General features: G+C 41.3%; 1 protein-coding gene across 2 annotated transcripts in view; it reads left to right on the top strand.

The window, feature by feature from the left end:
* Positions 1–19,801, top strand: part of Mast2 (microtubule associated serine/threonine kinase 2) — a 62,282-nt gene that overhangs the window by 27,533 nt on the left and 14,948 nt on the right. For both annotated transcript variants that reach the window (XM_013355289.2, XM_005371496.3), the window contains exons 4-9: positions 5,436–5,511; positions 6,895–6,915; positions 10,046–10,124; positions 12,630–12,784; positions 14,202–14,277; positions 16,594–16,803. In XM_013355289.2, the coding sequence (XP_013210743.1) occupies positions 5,436–5,511; positions 6,895–6,915; positions 10,046–10,124; positions 12,630–12,784; positions 14,202–14,277; positions 16,594–16,803 (617 nt within the window). The remainder of the gene's footprint in view (positions 1–5,435; positions 5,512–6,894; positions 6,916–10,045; positions 10,125–12,629; positions 12,785–14,201; positions 14,278–16,593; positions 16,804–19,801) is intronic.

Genomic DNA, 19,801 nt, shown 5'->3' with positions numbered 1-19,801 from the left:
GGAAATGGGAGAAGGGGAGAAGTGGAGAGAGTGAGAGAGAGAGAGAGAGAGAGAGAGAGAGAGAGAGAGAGAGAGAGAGGGGGACAGACAGACAGACAGACAGACAGACAGACAGCTAGCTAAGGGTTGAGTGTGTGTGAGAGAGAGATATGGACGGACGGACAGACATTGTCCTGGTAGTGGGAGTATAAATTTGTAGAACCATTTTGCATGAAGGCTGTCGCTTTTTACATAAAGTTGAAAAAATGAACAAAGTAGAACACAAAAGGTCACTTATATAATTCTGTTTCCATGACATGTCCAGAATAGGCATTCCTTAGGAACAGAAAGGAGCCTCATTGTTGCCAAAGGTAAAGGGGATTAAAGAATAACTACTGTAACAGGCAGAGTTGTAAAAGAGATCATTTTAATTAAACTTTAAAAATAATTTTTAAAATAACTTTTATTAAATTTTTATTAAATGGGGCTGGAGAGATGGCTCAGTGGTTAAGAGCACTGCCTGCTCTTCCAAAGGCCCTGAGTTCAATTCCCAGCACCCACATGGTGGCTCACAACCATCTGTAATGGAGTCTGGTGCCCTCTTCTGGCCTGCAGGCATGCACACAGACAGAATATTGTATACATAATAAATATTTTTAAAAAAATTTATTAAACTTTCTATTTGTGTCTTTCACATTATTCCCATCCTTTTGTATCTGCCCTCTGACCTTGCAACCTCCCCCACAAAATAAAATTTAAGAGAAAAGAAGAAATAAAAAGGAAACATTTCATCCTGGAAGCTGTAGTGTGTTGAGTGCGAGCATTGTCCCACAGCAGTGTTGTGACATAGTGAGCCACACCGTAACCCTTCTATCCATGCATCTTTACATTCAAGAGTTTGTTAGCAAGAGTTGTTGGTCTGCTTTGAGGCCTTTGGTTTCTGTTGCACTATCAATACTGGGTTCTCACTGGTGGATATCCTGTTTTTGCTCTGTGTCCTGGAGATCCTGCAGCTTAGTCTCTGTGGAACCGGCCCATTCCCTTGCTTCAACAGATCATTGATGGGGTGGATGCTGGGGTAGGTCAACTTATAACCTTGTTCTGGGCCTGGTTATTTGCAGGGTTAGCCATCCTCCCTACCCCACTTCACCACCAGGGTGAGCTCTCCAGCACTGCCCTGGCTAGTTCACCCCTTGCAATGATAAGCAAGGGGTGAGACCAGTTCTCCTGCTTTCATGCCCTCAGGGTTGACTCTTCCACACCTACTCCTTCTGGGCCAGCTCTCCTGTGTTGCCCAGGCAAGATACAGGAGCCACTCTCCCTAGTGTTGCAGCTGGTGAGGGACAGGGACAGATCTCCCATTCTTGTGACCTCAGGGCCAGCTCTCCCACCTGCCTTCACTGTAGAGGTGCAGGGAGGGGGGCATCTCCATCTCTCCCCTACCCATGCCACCATATGGCATTTGAGAGGTGGGGCCAGATTTCCCATGATCATCTTATCTTCTCCCACTGGCTCACTTGCGGGTTAACCCTTCCCATTAACAGGATCAACTGTGCTGTCCTGTCTTCATGAAATGAAAGACAAGTGTTGCTGCTAGTAAAGGGGGAGGGTCAACTCCCTCAGCAGCTAGAAGCAGCAAGAGGGGAGGGAGGGCATCTATCCCTTGCCCCCACCACCACATCACAGATGAAGGAGGAGGTACTAGCTATTCCCCTCTCATACTGTCAGGGCTGGTTCACCAGTGCTCCTGTCTGCAGGGTCAACTCTACTGTGCTGCCCAGTTGAGGCTCAGGCCCATTCCATTCTCCTGAGCACTGCAGCTAGTGAGGAGTTGAGTCAGGTCCCCCCACCTCCTGCAGGTGTCAAGGGACGAGGGGAGAAGGACATCTTCACCCATGTCACCACATGACAGACAAGAGGAGTGCGACCTACCCTTCCCTTCTCACACTCTCAGGGCCAACTCACCCATGCTCTGTGAACAGGGTCAGCTCTATTGTGGTGCCCAGGTGAGGTGTAGGATGCTTTCCTCCTGAGTGCTTCAGCCAGTGAGGATTGGGGCCAGCTCTGTGCAGCTCTATTTTCTTGTCCTTCAGTGGTATCAGGAGCCTGGGATATCAACAGAAACTGCAGCTGCCTCAGAGCCATGAACCCCAACTTGGGCCCCAGCAGCAGCACAGGCCCAGGTTTATAAAGTCCTAGACTACCAGGCTGTAAGGAACCCATCATTATATCTCCTTGCTTTATAAAAGCCCTTTTTTTCCCTAAACTTTCACAGGCCTCCCATACACGCACAATATACACACTATAGCCTCTCATATATTAATTAAAAACAAATTCCAAAGATTTCTTATTGTTTCTTTTACTAACTTAACATTATAAATTTCAGGGGCTGGAGAGATGGCTCAGAGGTTAAGAGCATTGCCTGCTCTACCAAAGGTCCTGAGTTCAATTCCCAGCAACCACATAGTGGCTCACAGCCATCTGTAATGGGGTCTGGTGCCCTCTTCTGGCCTGCAGGCATACACACAGACAGAATATTGTATACATAATAAATAAATAATTTAAAAAAGAAAACATAAATTTCAGCTGGGTGGTAGTGGCGCACGCATTTATCCCAGCACTCAGGAGGCAGAGGCAGGAGGATCTTTGTGAGTTCGAGGCCAGCCTGGTCTACAAGAGCTAGTTCCAGGACAGCCTCCAAAGCTACAGAGAAACCCTGTCTCAAAAAAACAAAACAAAAAACCCCAACATTATAAATTTTATTGTGAGCAAAAAAAAAATCTTATAGCATTTGAAACTTTTAAATATATTGCATTTTATTATGACTCTGAATATGATTGTGGTGGTTTGAATGTAATTGGCCCCCATAATCTCACAGGGAGTAGTGGCACTACCAGGTGGTGTGGTTTTGTTGGAGTGGGTATGGCCTTTTTGGAGGACTTGTGTCACTGTGGGGCAGGCTTTGAGGTCTCTTCTGCTTAAGCTTCCCTCAGTGTGACTGTCAGTCGACTTCCTGTTGCCTGTGAGATATAGGACTCTCAGCTATTCATCCAGCACCACGCCTGCCTGCTTACTGCCATGCTCCCATAATGATGATAATGGACTGAATCTCTGAAACCATAATCAAGCCCTCTGATTTAAATGTTTTCCTCATAAGAGTTGCCATGGTCATGGTGTCTTCTTACAGCAGTAGAAACTTAGTTAAGGGGGCTGGAGAGATGACTCAGAGGCTAAGAGCACTGACTGCTTTTCCGGAGGTCCTGAGTTCAATTCCCAGCAACCACATGGTGGTTCACAACCATCTGTAATGAGATCTGGTGCCCTCTTCTTCTGTACAGGCATACATGGAGGCTGAACACTGTACATAAGAAAGGAAGGAAGAGGGAGGGAGAGAGGGAGGGAAAGAAAGGAGGAAGAAAGAAAGAAACTTAGTTAAGACTGATATTTTTCTGTCTTTGAAAAGATTGTATATTCTACTGTTGTATTGTAATGTTCTATGTCAATTGGGTGAAATTGGTTGTTAGTGTTATTTAAATTGTCTATACTTTATCTCATTTGTTAATTTATTTGAGCAGTATGGACTAGTAGGTATTCATATTTTAGTCTGAATCCTATTTATATCTGTTTAAGTTGTTCTAGCTATGGCCATTGAAAAGAAGTCCCTTCATTTGGTTCCTGTTCTCCTATGAAACACTCCCAATGGTGCTGTTTTGTTTCTGATTTCACTTTGTAGTTGATTTGTGACTTCCTTGCCTTCTAACACTATGAAATACTCCCTGCTCATCTGTGTTTCTTATCTCAGTCTTAGAGTCAGCTATTTCTTCAAGAAACTTAAATTCATTGTAGAGGGGAGGATAGTATAGAAGCAAAGACCTGAGTGACAGCTTTGCTGTCAGTGCCGTCTTTCTTAGCTGACGGATTGGATATAGCTTTGTGCTGTGCACTTCTGTAAATAGTCCTAAGCAGACATCTGTATTTATTCGACACATGAGTTCTTCCTGATGTTTCCAACTCTAATCCACTATGATATGATGGATCACTCCCATTTGCTCTCTTTGCTGATCTATAGATTTCTTTTTCAACAGTGAGAAACCTAGCTCCGACCACCTGCCATCCACCTATTTAATTATTCATTTACAGTACACACACGTGGTAATGCCAGAATTGTTCATCTGTTTCCTGTAGGAAACAACTTTGTCACTGAAATTCAGAACTTCCATTTGTTGTTCCCTTTGCCTTTAGTCTTATAGATTCCATTTCTAAAGTTTATGTCAACAGTTTTCCTCCACTCCTTAAGTGACATTCCTTTATGCATTTGTTTTGTTTGGGGTTTTTGTTGTTGTTGTTGATTTTTGGGGGGGTTGGTGGGCTTGGTGTTGTTGTTGAGGGGGATCTTTGGTTTTGGTTTTTTGGGCAGAGAGGTGATTTTAAGACAGGGTTTCACTGTCAAAGCCATGGCTGTCTGGAAACACACTGTACACCAGGCTGACCTCAAACCCAGAAATCTAACTGTCTTTGCCTCCCAACTGCTGAGATTAAAGGTATGTGCCGCCACCACCTGGTGCTTTATGCGTTTGTAATGTGGTTAGATTCTCTTTATTGCTTGGCATCATCTGACATTTACTTATCTTACCTGACTCATTGGCAGCCCATAGTCTCAGCTACTTGGAAGGCTATGGTAGAAGGATCACTGAAGCTCAAGAGTTTTAGGCCATTTTAGGTATCTTAGTAAGACACACACACTTCACTTCAAAAATCAAAATGTCAAGTGAGTAAATTTCAGGCTGATGCAAAAAGACTGAGAGTTCAAAGACAGCCTGGGCTTCTGTCGCAAAATGCCAGTACTAGCATAAGGAAAGCACATTACTTTGTTCAAAGGTTCTGAGTTTATTAGTTAGGAAGTTAACAGATCCACATGAAAATTAATTGAGTAGATGGTAATTGAGAAGGTTGCTATGCTTTTCAGACCTCAGCATTTGGATTTCCAAGACATTTTATTGGTATGCTTCTATCCTGAATTCCTTCCAGAGAACTTCTGTTTTCCCTTAAAGTGTGTACATTTCTGCTTAGCTCCTTGGATGCAGGGTTCAAAGATACATGTGCAAGTAACATTTCGGTTAGGCATCCTGTTGTCTTTACAGAGATATTTAAACTTCTGAAATACTGTAAATTAACCTTTTCCTGGGAGTGCAGGAAGTATATAAATTGCTGCTGCATCTATAATGGGTGTCAGAGAGATATAGGTTGTCACAGGCATCTTGAGAGCAAGAGAAAAATCTCTGGCCCATCAAGCTTTTATAAAGAGTCATAAACTGATGATGAGAAAATAATTAGATACACTAACTTAATACAAGAGGAAGGTTTCTTATCTGAAAATTACACCATTTACACCCCATCCTCACCTCTCACCCACAAAGCAAGCCTCACAGGGGTTTCTTTTTCTTTTTCCACCACAGGTAACAGTCCCTTGGACAGCCCCCGAAATTTCTCTCCAAATGCTCCTGCTCACTTTTCCTTTGTTCCTGCCCGTAGGTAAGTTGCTCGAGAGCCTCCTCTGATTGGCATATGTGCTGCTTTTTTGTTTGTTTGTTTGTTTGTTTGTTTCTCTGTGTAGTCCTGGTTGTCCTGGAACTTGTTCTATAAAGCAAGCTAGTCTTGAACTCAGAGAACTGCCTGCCTCCTGAGTGCTGGAGTTAAAGGCGTTACCACCACTACCTAGTCAAGGAAGTAGTCTTTAAAGTAGAAATGCTCTTATGTCCAAAACTGGGGCTTTATTATTTTTTAATGGACTTTCCCATTTAAAACTAAAGACTAACTCTAACAACAACTCAAAACCAAACAAGCAAACAAACCCCCTAATTTAAAACAAAAATCCCACAAACTTGAACTTTGGCTAAGAGAGAATCTTAGAATACATTCTGAAAAGAAACCACGTGTATATAGAGTCTTAGCAAAAGGTCTGAAGAGACTCTGTTAGCTTAGACTTCTCCAGAGGCCACTTAATGTGGTCTAACAATGGGTGAAGCTGTCAGAGTTGCTGGGAGAGGCCAGAGACAATACTCTATCACTTGCAAACAAGAGAGAAATGGGATGTATCAAATCCTTCCAAACTCAGATGATAAGTAAACCTATAATCTTTCTGTACCCACACTTGAGCTCCCAGATCAAAGCTGAGATTTATAATCCTTACATTTGGAAGGCAGAGACAAGGTAGATCACTGTATAAGGCAGCCTATATCCTCTGTGTAGTAAGTTCTGAGCCAGCCAGGGCTACATATGAGACCCTGATTTTTAAAAAAAAAAAATAAAACAAAATAAAAACAACAAAGCTGAGAAGAAAAAAATGTCAAATCCTTGTAGCTTCTTGGAACTAGATGGAGATACAAGGTAAGAATGTTACTTTGGATACTTCCTGTGATTGGAGCACATTTTCTTATCTATCTGAGGCTAACTCAATTAAGGTTTAATGAATGATATGGAGTATATTCTTAGGGCTCAGTGCCTTGTTTTTAGGAATGTGTAGAATTAATCTTTTTCTGTTCTGCAAATACACAGTCACTTTGAAATCAAAACTTGAACTATATAATTATAATCTTGGATGAGGACAAAAAGCAAGGAGTTTTGATGGCTGATAGTTCAAGGACTTGGCCATTTGGCAAGCACACACATCAGCCAGGAGGCAGTGGTGCATGTCTTTAATCCCAGCACTCAGGAGAATTCGAAGCTCGCCTAGTCTGCAGATTTGAGTTCCAGGGTAGCCAGGGGTACACAGCGAAACCTTGTCTCTGGTGTGTTGATGGGGGAGGGGGGTTACTTTCTTAAAAGGTGTAGCAGAGAACTGAGGCTGTAGCTCAGTTGGTAGAGGGCTTGTTTAATATCCATAAAATACCACATGTGTACATCTTTTCACTACAGCCATGGCCACAGAGCAGACAGGTAATAATGGGTATGATGGGATCATGGGATGGGCTACTGCCGTGCATGGCCATAGTCAGTGTAGCTTGTGATTTCTGTGTTTGTTGGGGCAACTGGTTGTGATGATTTCTTTTCTGAATGTGGTTGTGAACATTAAGCCTTTCTGGTAAAGAGGCCATATGAGATTCCAGTGCTACCTGTTGGAACTCAAGACTCAGAAGGCTCATAGTTGGAGGCAAAATTTGCTGAATAATTTCCAAACTTTCAAGTCTAGGGACAAGTCACCTTCATTCTCACTTCCTCAGACTTGCCGTGAGATGAGCAGGGGAAGCAGACATCCAGTGGTCACATCTAATACTGACTTTGGTCCCTGCTCTTTAGTGTATATAGAGTAGAAGCTGTCTTGCAAGTGGTTTCCTTTTTCTGTAGAGCAGTGGTTCTCAACCTTCCCTTTAATACAGTTCTGCATGTTGTGATGACCCTAAACCATAAAATTATTTTCATTGTTACTTCATAACTGTAATTTTGATACTGTTAGGAATCATAATGTATATATTTGTGTTTCCAGTGGTCTTAGGTGACCCCTGTGAAGGGTATTTTTCAACTTCCAAAGGAGTTGGAATTCACAGGTTGAGAACTGATAATCTAATAAAGGATTGAAAATCACCTGTGAAAAAACAAATGACAAGGTCACAGGAAATCTTTCCCTGCTTTATACTTGACTAATCTTTGTCGAGTTCTTTTTTTTTCCCCTGAACTTGATTGGCTTTCTTATAGACCACCCAGGACCCATCAGAGAAGTAAGAAAGAATATCATGTTTATCACCTTTCTGGGCACTGTTTTGCCTCAGAGACTGAGTTCCAGCAGAATTCTAATTTCCATGAGCTGTCTGTCTGAGTAGCATGAAATTTGAATCCTGTGCATGTGGCATGAACCTCCAACTTTTCCCTTTACAAATCATGGTAGAAAAGCTAAATAATATTGGTGAGAATTCAGAGGAATACTTGAAAAAGAAAAGCTCGCTGGGCGGTAGTGGCACACGCCTTTAATTCCAGCACTCAGGACGCAGAGGCAGGTGGATCTCTGTGAGTTCAAGGCCAGCCTGGTCGACAGAGCTAGTTCCAGGTCAGACTCCAGAGCTACAGAGAAACCCTGTGTCGAAAAACTAAAAAAGAAAAAGTTCTGCCAACATTTCTTTCTGTTTTCCTCTTTTTTAATCTGTCCCCTGCTATAACAGAGACCTTGAACAAATAGACAAATCTATGCAAATTGTAATCGGAGCTTAACTTCTAAAGATCCTCTGTTGTTGATGTTTTAAAATTCTGTAAGTCAGGGCTGGAGGAATGTCTTAGTGGTTAACTCACTAGCTGCCCTTCCTGAAGATCTAGAAACCCACATGGTTTTCTCTCAACCTTAGTAATTCCAGGCCCAGGTTAGCTGAAACCCTCTTCCGGTCTTTATGGGGACCACACAAAATATAGTTTACTGACATACACACAGGCAAAACATCTATACACATAAAAATGAGTAAAATTAAAAAATATCCAGTGCATAGTAGCAGAGATGTTTTTATTTAGCTTCAACTTAGGAAGAATATGCCACCAAGCTCCAAAGAAAGAATATTTTAGGGCTGACAAGATGGCTGAGTACATTATGGTACTTCTATCAAATCTGACAACATGAGTTCAGTCTTTGGCACCCACATAATAGAAGGGGAGCGCCAACTCCACGAGTTGTCTTTTGATTTTCATATGTTCACCCCTTGTAAATGATCTTTGGTGTTCCCTAGGCCATTTAGGATTGACTGAAGTGGACACTGTTTGAGTCTAAAGTGAATATCCATTCAATAGTAAATAGTTACCGGCTCCCTAGGACCCATGTAGAATATTTTCCAAAGAGCAACAATAACCTTGTAAAAGAATAGGGAAGTAACTGTTGGCTGTTTATGACTTTGGGGAAGACTTCCCTCTGTTTTCAGAAGGATGCCCCTAATGCTCTCAACACAAGGAACCACAGTTCTGTGCTTTACTGTCATGGAGGAAAGTTAAGCAGGTATCTGACCTGCAGCTTTTATAACATGGATGCATGATTATTTGTCTGGATGGTGGAATATGGCATAAAGTAATCTTTTTAATGATATTTATTATCAGGTGCGCACGCACACGTGCATGCTATAGAGTACAGATGGAGGTCAGAAAATAGTACTCATCTCCTTCTCATGCATGGGTCCATGGAATCAAACTCATGTCATCAAGGTTGGTGGCCAGTATCTTTACTGGATGAGTCATTTCACCAACCGTGTAATGTACATTCCTTTTTTTAAAAAAAAAAAGTTTTGTTATTGTTGAGACAAGGTCTCACTTTATCATCCAGGCTGGCCTAGAACTTGCTGTATAGACCAGACTGCTTTTCAACTTGCAGAGATTCTCCTGCCTCTGCCTCCTAGATGCTGGCATTAGAGGTGTGCACTGCCATACCTGCCTTTAAAAAAAATCTTTTTATGAACCATCAAGATGACTCAACCAAGTGTAGGTGCTTGTTGCCAAGCCTGATGATACTTTTGATAGCTGGGCCCTGCATGGTAAAAACAGAACCTATACCTGCACATTTTCCTCTTACCTCCACATACATGCTATGTCATATAGGTGCCCACACACATATGGACATTCATGCACACAACAGAAGCTAAAATATAATTTTTTAAAAAGCTTTAAATTTATGTGTGTGCTCACGCATGTGTGCACACATTCTCATGTGCATGGATAAAACTGTGGAGGTCAGAGGGCAACTTGTAGGATCTTCTTCCAGTATATGGGCGCTGGGTTCAAACGTAGGTTGTCAGGCGTGGTGGCAAACACCTTTACCTACTGAATTATCTAAATAACCCATAACTAATACTCTTATTCAAAGTCGTAGACTCTGTAGTTTTGGTCGCTAGCTCTGAAATAAAAGTCACATAGCAAGTCCCATATAATAGAGAGGTATGAGAACTCATGCTAGACAGACAATGTGCTTGTATTGTGAGACAGTGAATTAACTGCCTAAAAATGCTAATGTGCACAAACAGGCAGACCCTGATGCTCAGAGTGGGACTCTTTAGGAACTTTATAATATTCCTTTTTTTTGTTTGTTTGTTTGTTTTTTATGTAGGACTGATGGACGGCGCTGGTCTTTGGCCTCTCTGCCTTCTTCAGGATATGGAACCAATACTCCTAGCTCCACTGTTTCAGTAAGTAGGCAGAGCAATAACCATACCTTCTTCACTCTGGAAATAATTCCTTATAGGTCCATCTAGTCCTGCAAAAATATACTCAGCTTTTCTTCTAAACTCAGCAAGATTTTCTTGAGGATAAGAGAGGATGTTTTGAGGGAAAGAGCCCTGGTAACTTTCACAGCCATAGTTATATTTATAAGGCCTTTGGAAGGATTAACCAGTTCTCTCCCTAGTGCACTCAGAGAAGAGCTCTCTCTGCCATGAGATCAGTTGTGGGAGCTACTAATCATGGTTCCCAGGCCTCTCCCCATCTTACTTCTAGGATTACAATCAAGAATCTTTTCTTCCCATTTCCCAAAGGCTTACTAGCCTTCATCATTCATTGTTAAAACCTTTCAAGAAGGTTATTTGTTATCTCAGTTTGTTATGTCAACAAAAAGCTGGACCTGTCTCTAAAGAGTTTCAGATTTTAGACAATAGCCCCCTCCAGTATGCTTATTGTATGTACAGCTAGCTGATCCTGAAATGCATCTTCCTCTTGGAGCAACTGGAACAACAAAGCTGACAGATTTTGTCAGCAAAGCACCACATAGTGTTTTAGGATTTGCAGAGCGTAAACTTGATGACCCCCAGCCCTGTTTCTTCTATCAGTCTTTAGGTCTTTTCTGCTTGGTTTATCTATAGTCATGAATCACAATCAAGAAAAAGTACTTAGTTCTTCCATTGGCCTATAAGTCACTATTAATCCAGAGCTCTTATTGGTATTTGGCAGTTAAGCTTAAGATTTTTTTCCCCTAATAAACACCACTTTTCATAATATTTTGCTCAAACATTATTTTGTAAACCCTAAGGGAGAGTCTTATTTATTTGTCTTTGTGTATATATGTAGCACATAAGTATTTCTGTTCATTCAACTTTAATAGATCAACCTACTACTCCAGTTTATTAGGATACTTACCACACCAAACATACACACACATACATACACTTTGAGATAGCATCTCAATCTCACCATGTCGTCTAGGCTGGCTCCAAGTTTTCAGCCTCCTGAGTGCTACAATTACAAACATGTCCCACCACATTCAGCTATTGAAATAATTGAAAATACCAGTTTTGTGTGCTATAACTTGTTTTGCCCACTAGATTCTTATTAGATGGAGCTGAGTGGGTATTATATTTGCAACTTAGATACAAATTAAAACTCTATGAAAACCACACTAACTATTTACAATTCCATGCATTAGGGGATAAAGAGATGGCTCAGTCATGCTCTTGCACAGGATCTGGGTTCAGTCTTCAGAGCCAACATGGCAGTTCACAGCTGCCTGTACTTTCAGTTTCCAAGGGATCCAACACCCCCTTCTGAGCTCATGCATATATGAGCGCGCGCGCGCACACACACACACTCACACACACACACACACACACACACACAGAGGCATACACACAAAATTAGTATTTTTTTTAAGCTTCATGCATTATAACATTTCATGAGGAGAGGCTTGTACTATTGGCCCAGACAGAGCTCATTTATCACTGGATGACCCTACAAATGTAGTTTCCTCAGTTGGTACTGAAGCTTGAACACTAAATAGATTCAGGTGGTTGAACCCCAAGCCCTTGATTGATTGGTATGTGAAAATTGGACCAGTAATGTCTGACTTCCCTGTTCTCTGGGCCAGTCTTGCTAAGTAAAGAAAGAGCTCTGGAATTTTGTGATTTGCTGCAGAGTGCCTATATCTGTGGAATTCCCACCATAGCACCGGCTTGTTCCCTCAGATGGTCCTATGTAAATGGTGGGCCCTTGTCAGAAATTCTTAAGTATTAAGCCGTGTTGAGAGCTTGAGATTTTTTTTTCATACTAAGTTCAATATTTATTTGTGTTTTTGTTTTTTGGGTTTTTTTTTTTTTTTTTTTTTTTTCGAGACAGGGTTTCTCTGTGGCTTTGAAGCCTGTCCTGGAACTAGCTCTGTAGACCAGGCTGGTCTCGAACTCACAGAGATCCGCCTGCCTCTGCCTCCCGAGTGCTGGGATTAAAGGCGTGCGCCACCATCGCCCAGCCTAAGTTCAATATTTAAGTCTAGATCCAAAAGCAGATTTCTTTCCCACTGGATTACCTTGACTTGTAGTGTCCCTGGCTTCCTACCACAGTGCAGTCTTCCTAACCTTAGCAGACTATTTCTCCTCTGAATAACAAGCAACTACAGGAAGCATTGCTGCTGTCCCCGGGGCCAGGGTTATGAAAGAGAAAACAAGGGGGTACCTTTGTTTACCTAGAATATTTATGGAGCAGAAAGCGTGATTGATTAATTACTATTCAAACTAGCTAGAAACTTTCTTTAAGGCAAAGAGTTTCATATAGAAAAATCTGCTTTTTATTTACCCAATTTGTTGCATTGCTGCTGAGATCTGACCCCTGGACCATAGTATAGTGCCACAAGCATTCTTAAATACTGAACTGTTTCTCCAGATCCCTTGCATGTGTCTTTAATGCTGGTGGGGTTTGCTTATATTTTCTAGTCATCATGCTCCTCACAAGAAAAGCTTCATCAGTTGCCTTTCCAGCCTACAGCTGATGAGCTGCACTTTCTGACAAAGCATTTTAGCACAGAGAGTGTACCAGATGAGGAGGGACGGCAGTCTCCAGCTATGCGGCCCCGCTCCCGCAGCCTCAGGTAAGGGCTACTCTTCCCTACTGCCCTAGTCCCTATAGGCTCCTGCATGGTGCAGGGTTCAGCGTGTGTATCACACAAAGAGCCATGTTGGTAAATGCCTTAGGCTCTGCAGTCAGCTCATGTCTACCAAACTGAGTCACTTTACTGTTCAGTACAGGTAAGTTCCTCGGGTTGCTTCCTTAAAGCTTTATTTACAAAAAGATCAGAGCCATAGCTTGCTGACTCTGGTCAGACACAGCCAAAACTTTAGTGAGTCAAGTACAGTAACACTCAATTATTTTGGTGTCAAGTACAAGGTAGCTGGCTCTCTTTTTACCCTCCAAACTACATTCAGCAAAGGAGGATCATGATACCAGAAAATGAGCGTGGCTTTTAATCATTAAGTTCAGGTTTTCTTGGGTTCCTGGAAAATGATGAATTCACTGAAGCACAGGTTGGAATTCCAGAGGAACTGTACCTCCCAGGAAGAATCCCATCAGGTAATGTTGATACTGCAAGTGACAGGGAATCATTGCCTAGGTCACAAAGACATAATTCAGACTCACAGATTGAAAATGTGACTGGGGTGTAAATGTAAAAGATCAAGAATACAATGAGAGTGTGGATCCCAGGGATTTTCCTGATTTCATAAAGGAACAACTCACAGGGACTATGGGTACTTATAAGCCAATTGAGATTGTGAGGACCATAGTGATATTCAGGGAAGTCCCTAAACAAAACAAGGCCAAAGGACAGTTCTAAACGTAATCCAGCTGACAACTGAGCTCAAGTGTCTAGGCACTAAACTGGATATCTAGCTGTTTGACTCAAGATTTGAAATGTTTCAGGAGACATGAACAAAATATGCTAGATAGAAAGATATAGGTTGCTATGAAAACTAATTAAAGGCTGAAAAATTGCTGTCTATTTTCAAAAAAAGACTTAGTCTTAGAACTCATGGCAGCTTTTACATCCTCTTGGTTGGACAGTCAAGGTAGCCCACTGGCTGTAGCTTGTTTTAGAAATAAGAAAGGTATATGCAGTCTTGGGTTGCTTATTTGATTTGATACCTAGGACATGTGTGCTTATCCCACTAAGCAAAGCTATAAGGACAGGGAGTCCTTCTCTGAAAGAGGTTATCCTAGGGAAGCCAATCATAGATTGACTGACAAGTGAACTTCCCTCTTCTCAGCCATGGCAAGGAGCAGTGTGAAAGCTATACCTCTTGCAGGAAGGTAGCCTATTTCCACATAATATCACTTTAAAAATATAAACAGATGTGCTAGGAGCTCTACAAATAAAGGAAACCTGGAACTTAGTTCTTATTAATGTAAGAGTATGTGAGATACTGAAGACAGTTGGAACTCAGGGCCTTCAGAGATTGTTCTCCTTAATGTTTCTGTGATACTAAAATAATGATTGTTTCTTTCTTATTCAGTCCTGGGCGGTCCCCAGTTTCTTTCGACAGTGAAATAATAATGATGAATCATGTGTACAAAGAAAGATTCCCCAAGGTAAGGATTTGTTTTAAAGGAGAAAATAACATCCAAGGATGGCTACTGATAGCCAACCCAGCAGGAAGACCCCAGAGCCAGTGCAGAAGCAGTGAGAAAGATCACCAGCTGTAGAGGCATCTAGAGGGGCAGAGGTCTTCACTGAGAGAGTTTATTTCTCCACTACAGAGCAGTGGCGAGTGGAGCTTGCTAACATTTCTGTTAGCATTTTCAAAATGGAAAGGAAGATTGGTCCTGTCCAAAGATAGTTGGGAAATAATATTTACACTTCTGCTACAAACCTCCTTGAGTTCAGACTGGGCCTGTCTCCACCTACCCTTCCCCTATTCTCCTTTATTTTCTTTAAATTTGCCTGTTTGTGTTTTTTGTTGTTAAGGGGTTTGTTTTGTTTTTTTGAGTCAGTCTCACTTTGTAGCAGGAACTATTGATACTTAACCCAGGCTAACCTCAAACTCAATCCTGCCCCAGTGTTGGAGTGAATTTGCAATTCTGATCAAAAACTACTTGCTGTATATTCATACACTGTATAATCATATACTTCTGAGGATAGACTTGTTCCTACAGAAAGCAATTAGCCTTGTATTAGTCAGAGTTCTCTAGAGTAACATAATCTCTCTATATAAAAATAGGATTTATGGGTTGAGCAGCGGTGGTGCATGCCTTTAATCCCAGCACTCAGGAATCAGAGGCAGATCAGATTTCTCTGAGTTCGAGCCCAACCTGGTCTACAGAGTGAGTTTTAGGACAGCTAGAGCTCCAAAGAGAAATCATGTCTCAAAAAACAAAGAAAAGAAAAGGAATGTATTAGACTGATTTACAGCTCATCCAACAATGGCCGCCTATGAACAGAAGGTTCAGTAATTAAGTGGTTGTTCAGTCCACAGGGCTAGATATCTTAGTTGGTTTTTAGAATACACCAGAATCCCAAGGAAGTAGACTCTGGTGCCAGTGAAGGAATGGACTTGCTAGCAAGAACAAGAACAAACAGACCAAGAAAAAAAAAAAGGTGTCTATTACATAGGTTTCCAGCAGAAGGTATGGCTCAGATTAGAGGTGGGCCTTCCCACATCAAAAGATCTGGATTAAAAGTGTATATTTCCACCTCAGAGATCCAGGTTAGAAGTAGATCCTCCCACTTCAAATGATTTAATTAAGCAAAACTCCTCACAGGTGTGCCCAACCATTTTTGGGTTTCAGTAAATTCTAGATGACAACCAAAATAGCAATCAGAAGCCTATCCGGGAGATAATAGGGGGCTGAGGTGCTCAGGCCTCCTTCATCCTCTCTGTCCAGGCCTCCCTGAATTGTCTGTTCGTTTGTATCTGGGGTACATGCTTCCTGCTGCTCTCAGAAGTCCTTCTTTTAAACTGTTTAGTCCCTTGCATACACATGACAGCTGAGGAAGATGACAAAAATGCTTCCTGCTTTTCTTTCTTGACTTGTACCGGCGAAACCTTGTAACAAGAACCCAGACCACCTGCATTTGTCTCTACTCCATTTTTTTGCAAGATTGTGGACAGATTATTTAACTTCCCTGAGCTTCATTTGCCTCATTGACTACTCATAATAATAGAATCCTATTAGAAATACTCAGTAATATAAGCTGTTATTCTGTTTAATCTGTTTCCTCTGATCTCCATGTGGTAGCCTTGAAGTAGACAGAAGAATAAGAACAAAAAAAGAGCAGGAAAACAGCTGTGAAGCCATGTTGTTGTGCTTTATAATAAAATTCCAGAGTGTGCAGTGTTGAGAAATGTATCTCGAATATCTCATCCTCTTTGTACTGAGATACACATTTACACCTGTACACATGCTACACATACTTTTGTGTCAGAAATCACCCAGTGACAAAGACATCAAATTCTAGAATAGTTAGGGGCCCAAGAGAGCTCTAAACCAGACCTCCATTCTTTGCTCGGGAGGAAAGAGAACTTTTGTTTCCCAGGAAGCAAAATTGTCTGGGGATTGATGATGCTTGATTGAGATAAGGAGCAACAGTAACTCTGGGCCAACCCCAGAGAATGTGTAATAAAGTCAGTGGTATGAAATACGGCCAGTAAGAGACTAGCAAACCTGTGTGTTTACAGAATACTGGAAATCTTGCATTACAGGGTATGGCAAGAGACAGGTAAACCAAAATCATAGAGGGCCTTGAAGGTGTTGGGGCTAAGTTACCTGCAGTGACCTCTTCATGCCTTCTCTCATTAGGGTTCCCAAGGTAGCATGAGGCAATAAGGCACACAAAGATCCCATCCTTCAGCATTTGCTGCAGCTAAGCTGGGACTGGAAGGGAATTATCATCTCTTTTGTTCTCAGGCCACTGCACAAATGGAAGAGCGCCTGGCCGAATTCATTTCCTGTAACACTCCAGACAATGTGTTGCCCTTGGCAGATGGCGCCCTGAGCTTTATTCACCATCAGGTGATTGAGATGGCTCGAGACTGCCTGGATAAATCTCGGAGTGGCCTCATTACATCACACTATTTCTACGAACTTCAAGAGAATTTGGAAAAGCTTCTGCAAGATGTGAGTGTATTAATGTAGGGACTGATGAAACTTCCACAAGGTAATCTCAGGAATTAGCCGTGAGCCCACTCTTCTCAGCTGCTGGCCACCACCAGGTCTCCTTGCAAGTGTGTAGGAACTTCCAGATTTGGTGCTGATGAGCTCATATCCCTCTGTAGGCCTCTCCATCACTAAAAGAAGCCTGCTTAGTTTCAGAGGAACTCATTTCCATGAATGAAAGTTTTTCTTTCTTTTTTCTTACATAATTTATTATTTTTATTTTATTTGCATTGGTATTTTGCCTTCATGTATGTCTTACAAAGGATGTCAGATCTTGGAGTTACAAACAGTTGTTAGCTGCATTATAGGTGCTGGGAATTGAACCCAGGTCCTCTGGAAGAACAGTCAGTACTCTTAATTGCTGAGCCATCTCTCCAGACCGCCTGTGTGTGGTTTTCTAAAACCAGAGCTATTACTCTGCCTTAAACTCCAACATTGGCAGTTGGAGTCTACTAGTACCAACTAACTTTTTTACCAAAAGCAAAAAGTGCAGCAGAAGTTGACCAGATGTGATGACCCACAGCTAAGATTCAAATCTACATAATCCACATGTGCCTTCTGTAATTTCTCTTCAATCTAAGCCAATTCTCTCTCAACCTCAGCTGATAATTCCCAGGGACTATTTAAGACCTTGTCACCACTTACAGTTTTGTTGAAATGAATTAGGTCATCAGTGCGCTGTATATGGGAAATGTCTCCTAGCAATCTTCGGAAGTAATTAAGAGTCTGCAATCGAACTCTTCTAATTTGCTCCTTTTGGGGTCTTATTTTTTGTAAACCTATTTTATAACCTAAATAATTAATAGAATCTTCTCTTTGTATTTTTTTCAGGAGCAATTTGTAATCTCCAACAAGTCAAAATGTTCTTTGCTTCTTCAAACATTCTTTGTAAAATATCTACATTTGAATCAGATAGTAAAATGTCGTCCAAGAATAGTAAACTATAAATTCAAGAAATTGCTTGCTTATCATTTCCAATGGCTGACTTACAAAATGCTAGCACAGGGTGGGGCTGTTTACATTCCCTGTGGAAGAACCTTCCATTGAGCCGGGCAGTGGTGGCGCACGCCTTTAATCCCAGCATTTGGGAGGCAGAGGCAGGCGGATCTCTGTGAGTTCGAGACCAGCCTGGTCTACAAGAGGACAGGCTCCAAAACCACAGAGAAACCCTGTCTCGAAAAACCCAAAAAAAAAAAAAAAAAAAAAAAAAAGAACCTTCCAAGAACCTTCCATTGATATCTCTTAGCAGGCTGAGAATTATAAGTAAGCAATGTGAGGGCAAATTTTTCTGCCTTAAAAGGTATAATGAGGAAACAATCTTTTTTTAATATTTATTTATTATGTATACAATTTTCTGTCTGTGTGTATGCCTGAAGGCCAGAAGAGGGCACCAGACCTCTTTACAGATGGTTGTGAGCCACCATGTGGTTGCTGGGAATCAAACTCCAGTCCTTTTGAAGAGCAGGCAATGCTCTTAACCACTGAGCCATCTCTCCAGCCCCCAGAAACAATCTTTTAAATCAGTAGCTTTAAGAGGCAATACTTTAGGCAGTAGAGAAGGCAAAGGAATGCCAGACTGTTGAGAGCCCACTGGTTGAATTCACCTTCTTAACAGCTCTTAAATCTGTTACCATTCTCCATTTTCCAGATTTCTTTTTAACAACAAACCAGGAGAATTCCAAGGGCTGTTTGGTTCTTCAATATGCTGAGCATTTAATTGCTCCTGTACCAACTGTTCTAAAGCCTGCAGTTTCTCTGTTGTTAAAGACCAGTGTGTAACCCATATAGGTTTGTGTGTCAACCATTTTAAAGATAGAGCTGTTGGTGCCTTTGGAAGATTAGCAGCTGTTGTGCCCTGTTCTTGTAAAACCTGAATGGTTGGTGACTGTTCTTTACAATATCTTGTAATATTTTTCTTGGAAACACACATTAATTTATGGTTTGTTTCTAAGATTGGGGAATGTTAATCTGAGCATTCCATTGCTATAACAAATCACATCCCTACAAATTTATTGCTTTGTTAGCCACATATGGCTTTAATATTCCTCTCTGTTCTTCTGATCCTATACATTTGACTCAGTTTGTGCTCTACTTTGTCTGAGATAAACTTCCAATCCCTAAAAACTGAATATTTATGTCTTAAGAGGCAAATTTTGATGCCAAGATTCTGATGAAATTATTGTTACATCCACACCTGTGTCTACCAGACCTTTGTTCGTATTTTTAATTTTGGTCTTTGTTCATTTAGAGAAATTTGCCAAAATATCTGCTTTATTGTTTCTCCTAAATTTTTTTGTTCTCTCTTCTATATCTGTTCTATTATCCAGAGCAATGTGGTTTCTTAAAATAGGCATTAGGTTCATTAATTGCTTTTGAAAGGAATTTTGTGTAAGATGGTAGGAAACTATTGAACTGAATTTGGCACTGGGGCCTGTAGGAGGCCCCTCACACAGTCTCCCAATGGCAAAGGATTATCTTTAATATTTCTCGTTGACCTACATTCAATAGTCCAATGCCTTCCTTTGCCACACCTGCATAATCCAGAAGGGAGGGATGTTTTAAATGAATTATTCTTAGAAAAAACATTGTTTCTAGGAATGCCCTGTCTACAATCCCTTTTTTAGATGACCTTGTTTTTCCACAGTTGTAACATTTGTTTTGTTTTGTTTTTAATTTATTTATTTACTGTGTATACAATATTCTGTCTGTGTGCATGTCCGCAGGCCAGAAGAGGGCACCAGACCTCTTTAAAGATGATTGTGAGCCACCGTGTGGTTGCCGGGAATTGAACTCAGGACCTTTGGAAGAGCAGGCAATGCTCTTAACCACTGAGCCATCTCTCCAGCCCCAGTTGTAACATTTGACATTTTGGGTTTTCCTCAAACCTCTGGAAATAACTTTCCTATCTATATATCATCATGCTTACGAGATTCTATATATTTTTTTACTTATTTATTAT

The sequence above is a fragment of the Microtus ochrogaster genome, unplaced genomic scaffold (genome assembly GCF_000317375.1).
Source record: "Microtus ochrogaster isolate Prairie Vole_2 unplaced genomic scaffold, MicOch1.0 UNK110, whole genome shotgun sequence".
Taxonomy (NCBI): domain Eukaryota; kingdom Metazoa; phylum Chordata; class Mammalia; order Rodentia; family Cricetidae; genus Microtus; species Microtus ochrogaster.
Note: the sequence above shows the minus strand (reverse complement) of the source record. Positions and strands in the feature narration are given on the sequence as shown.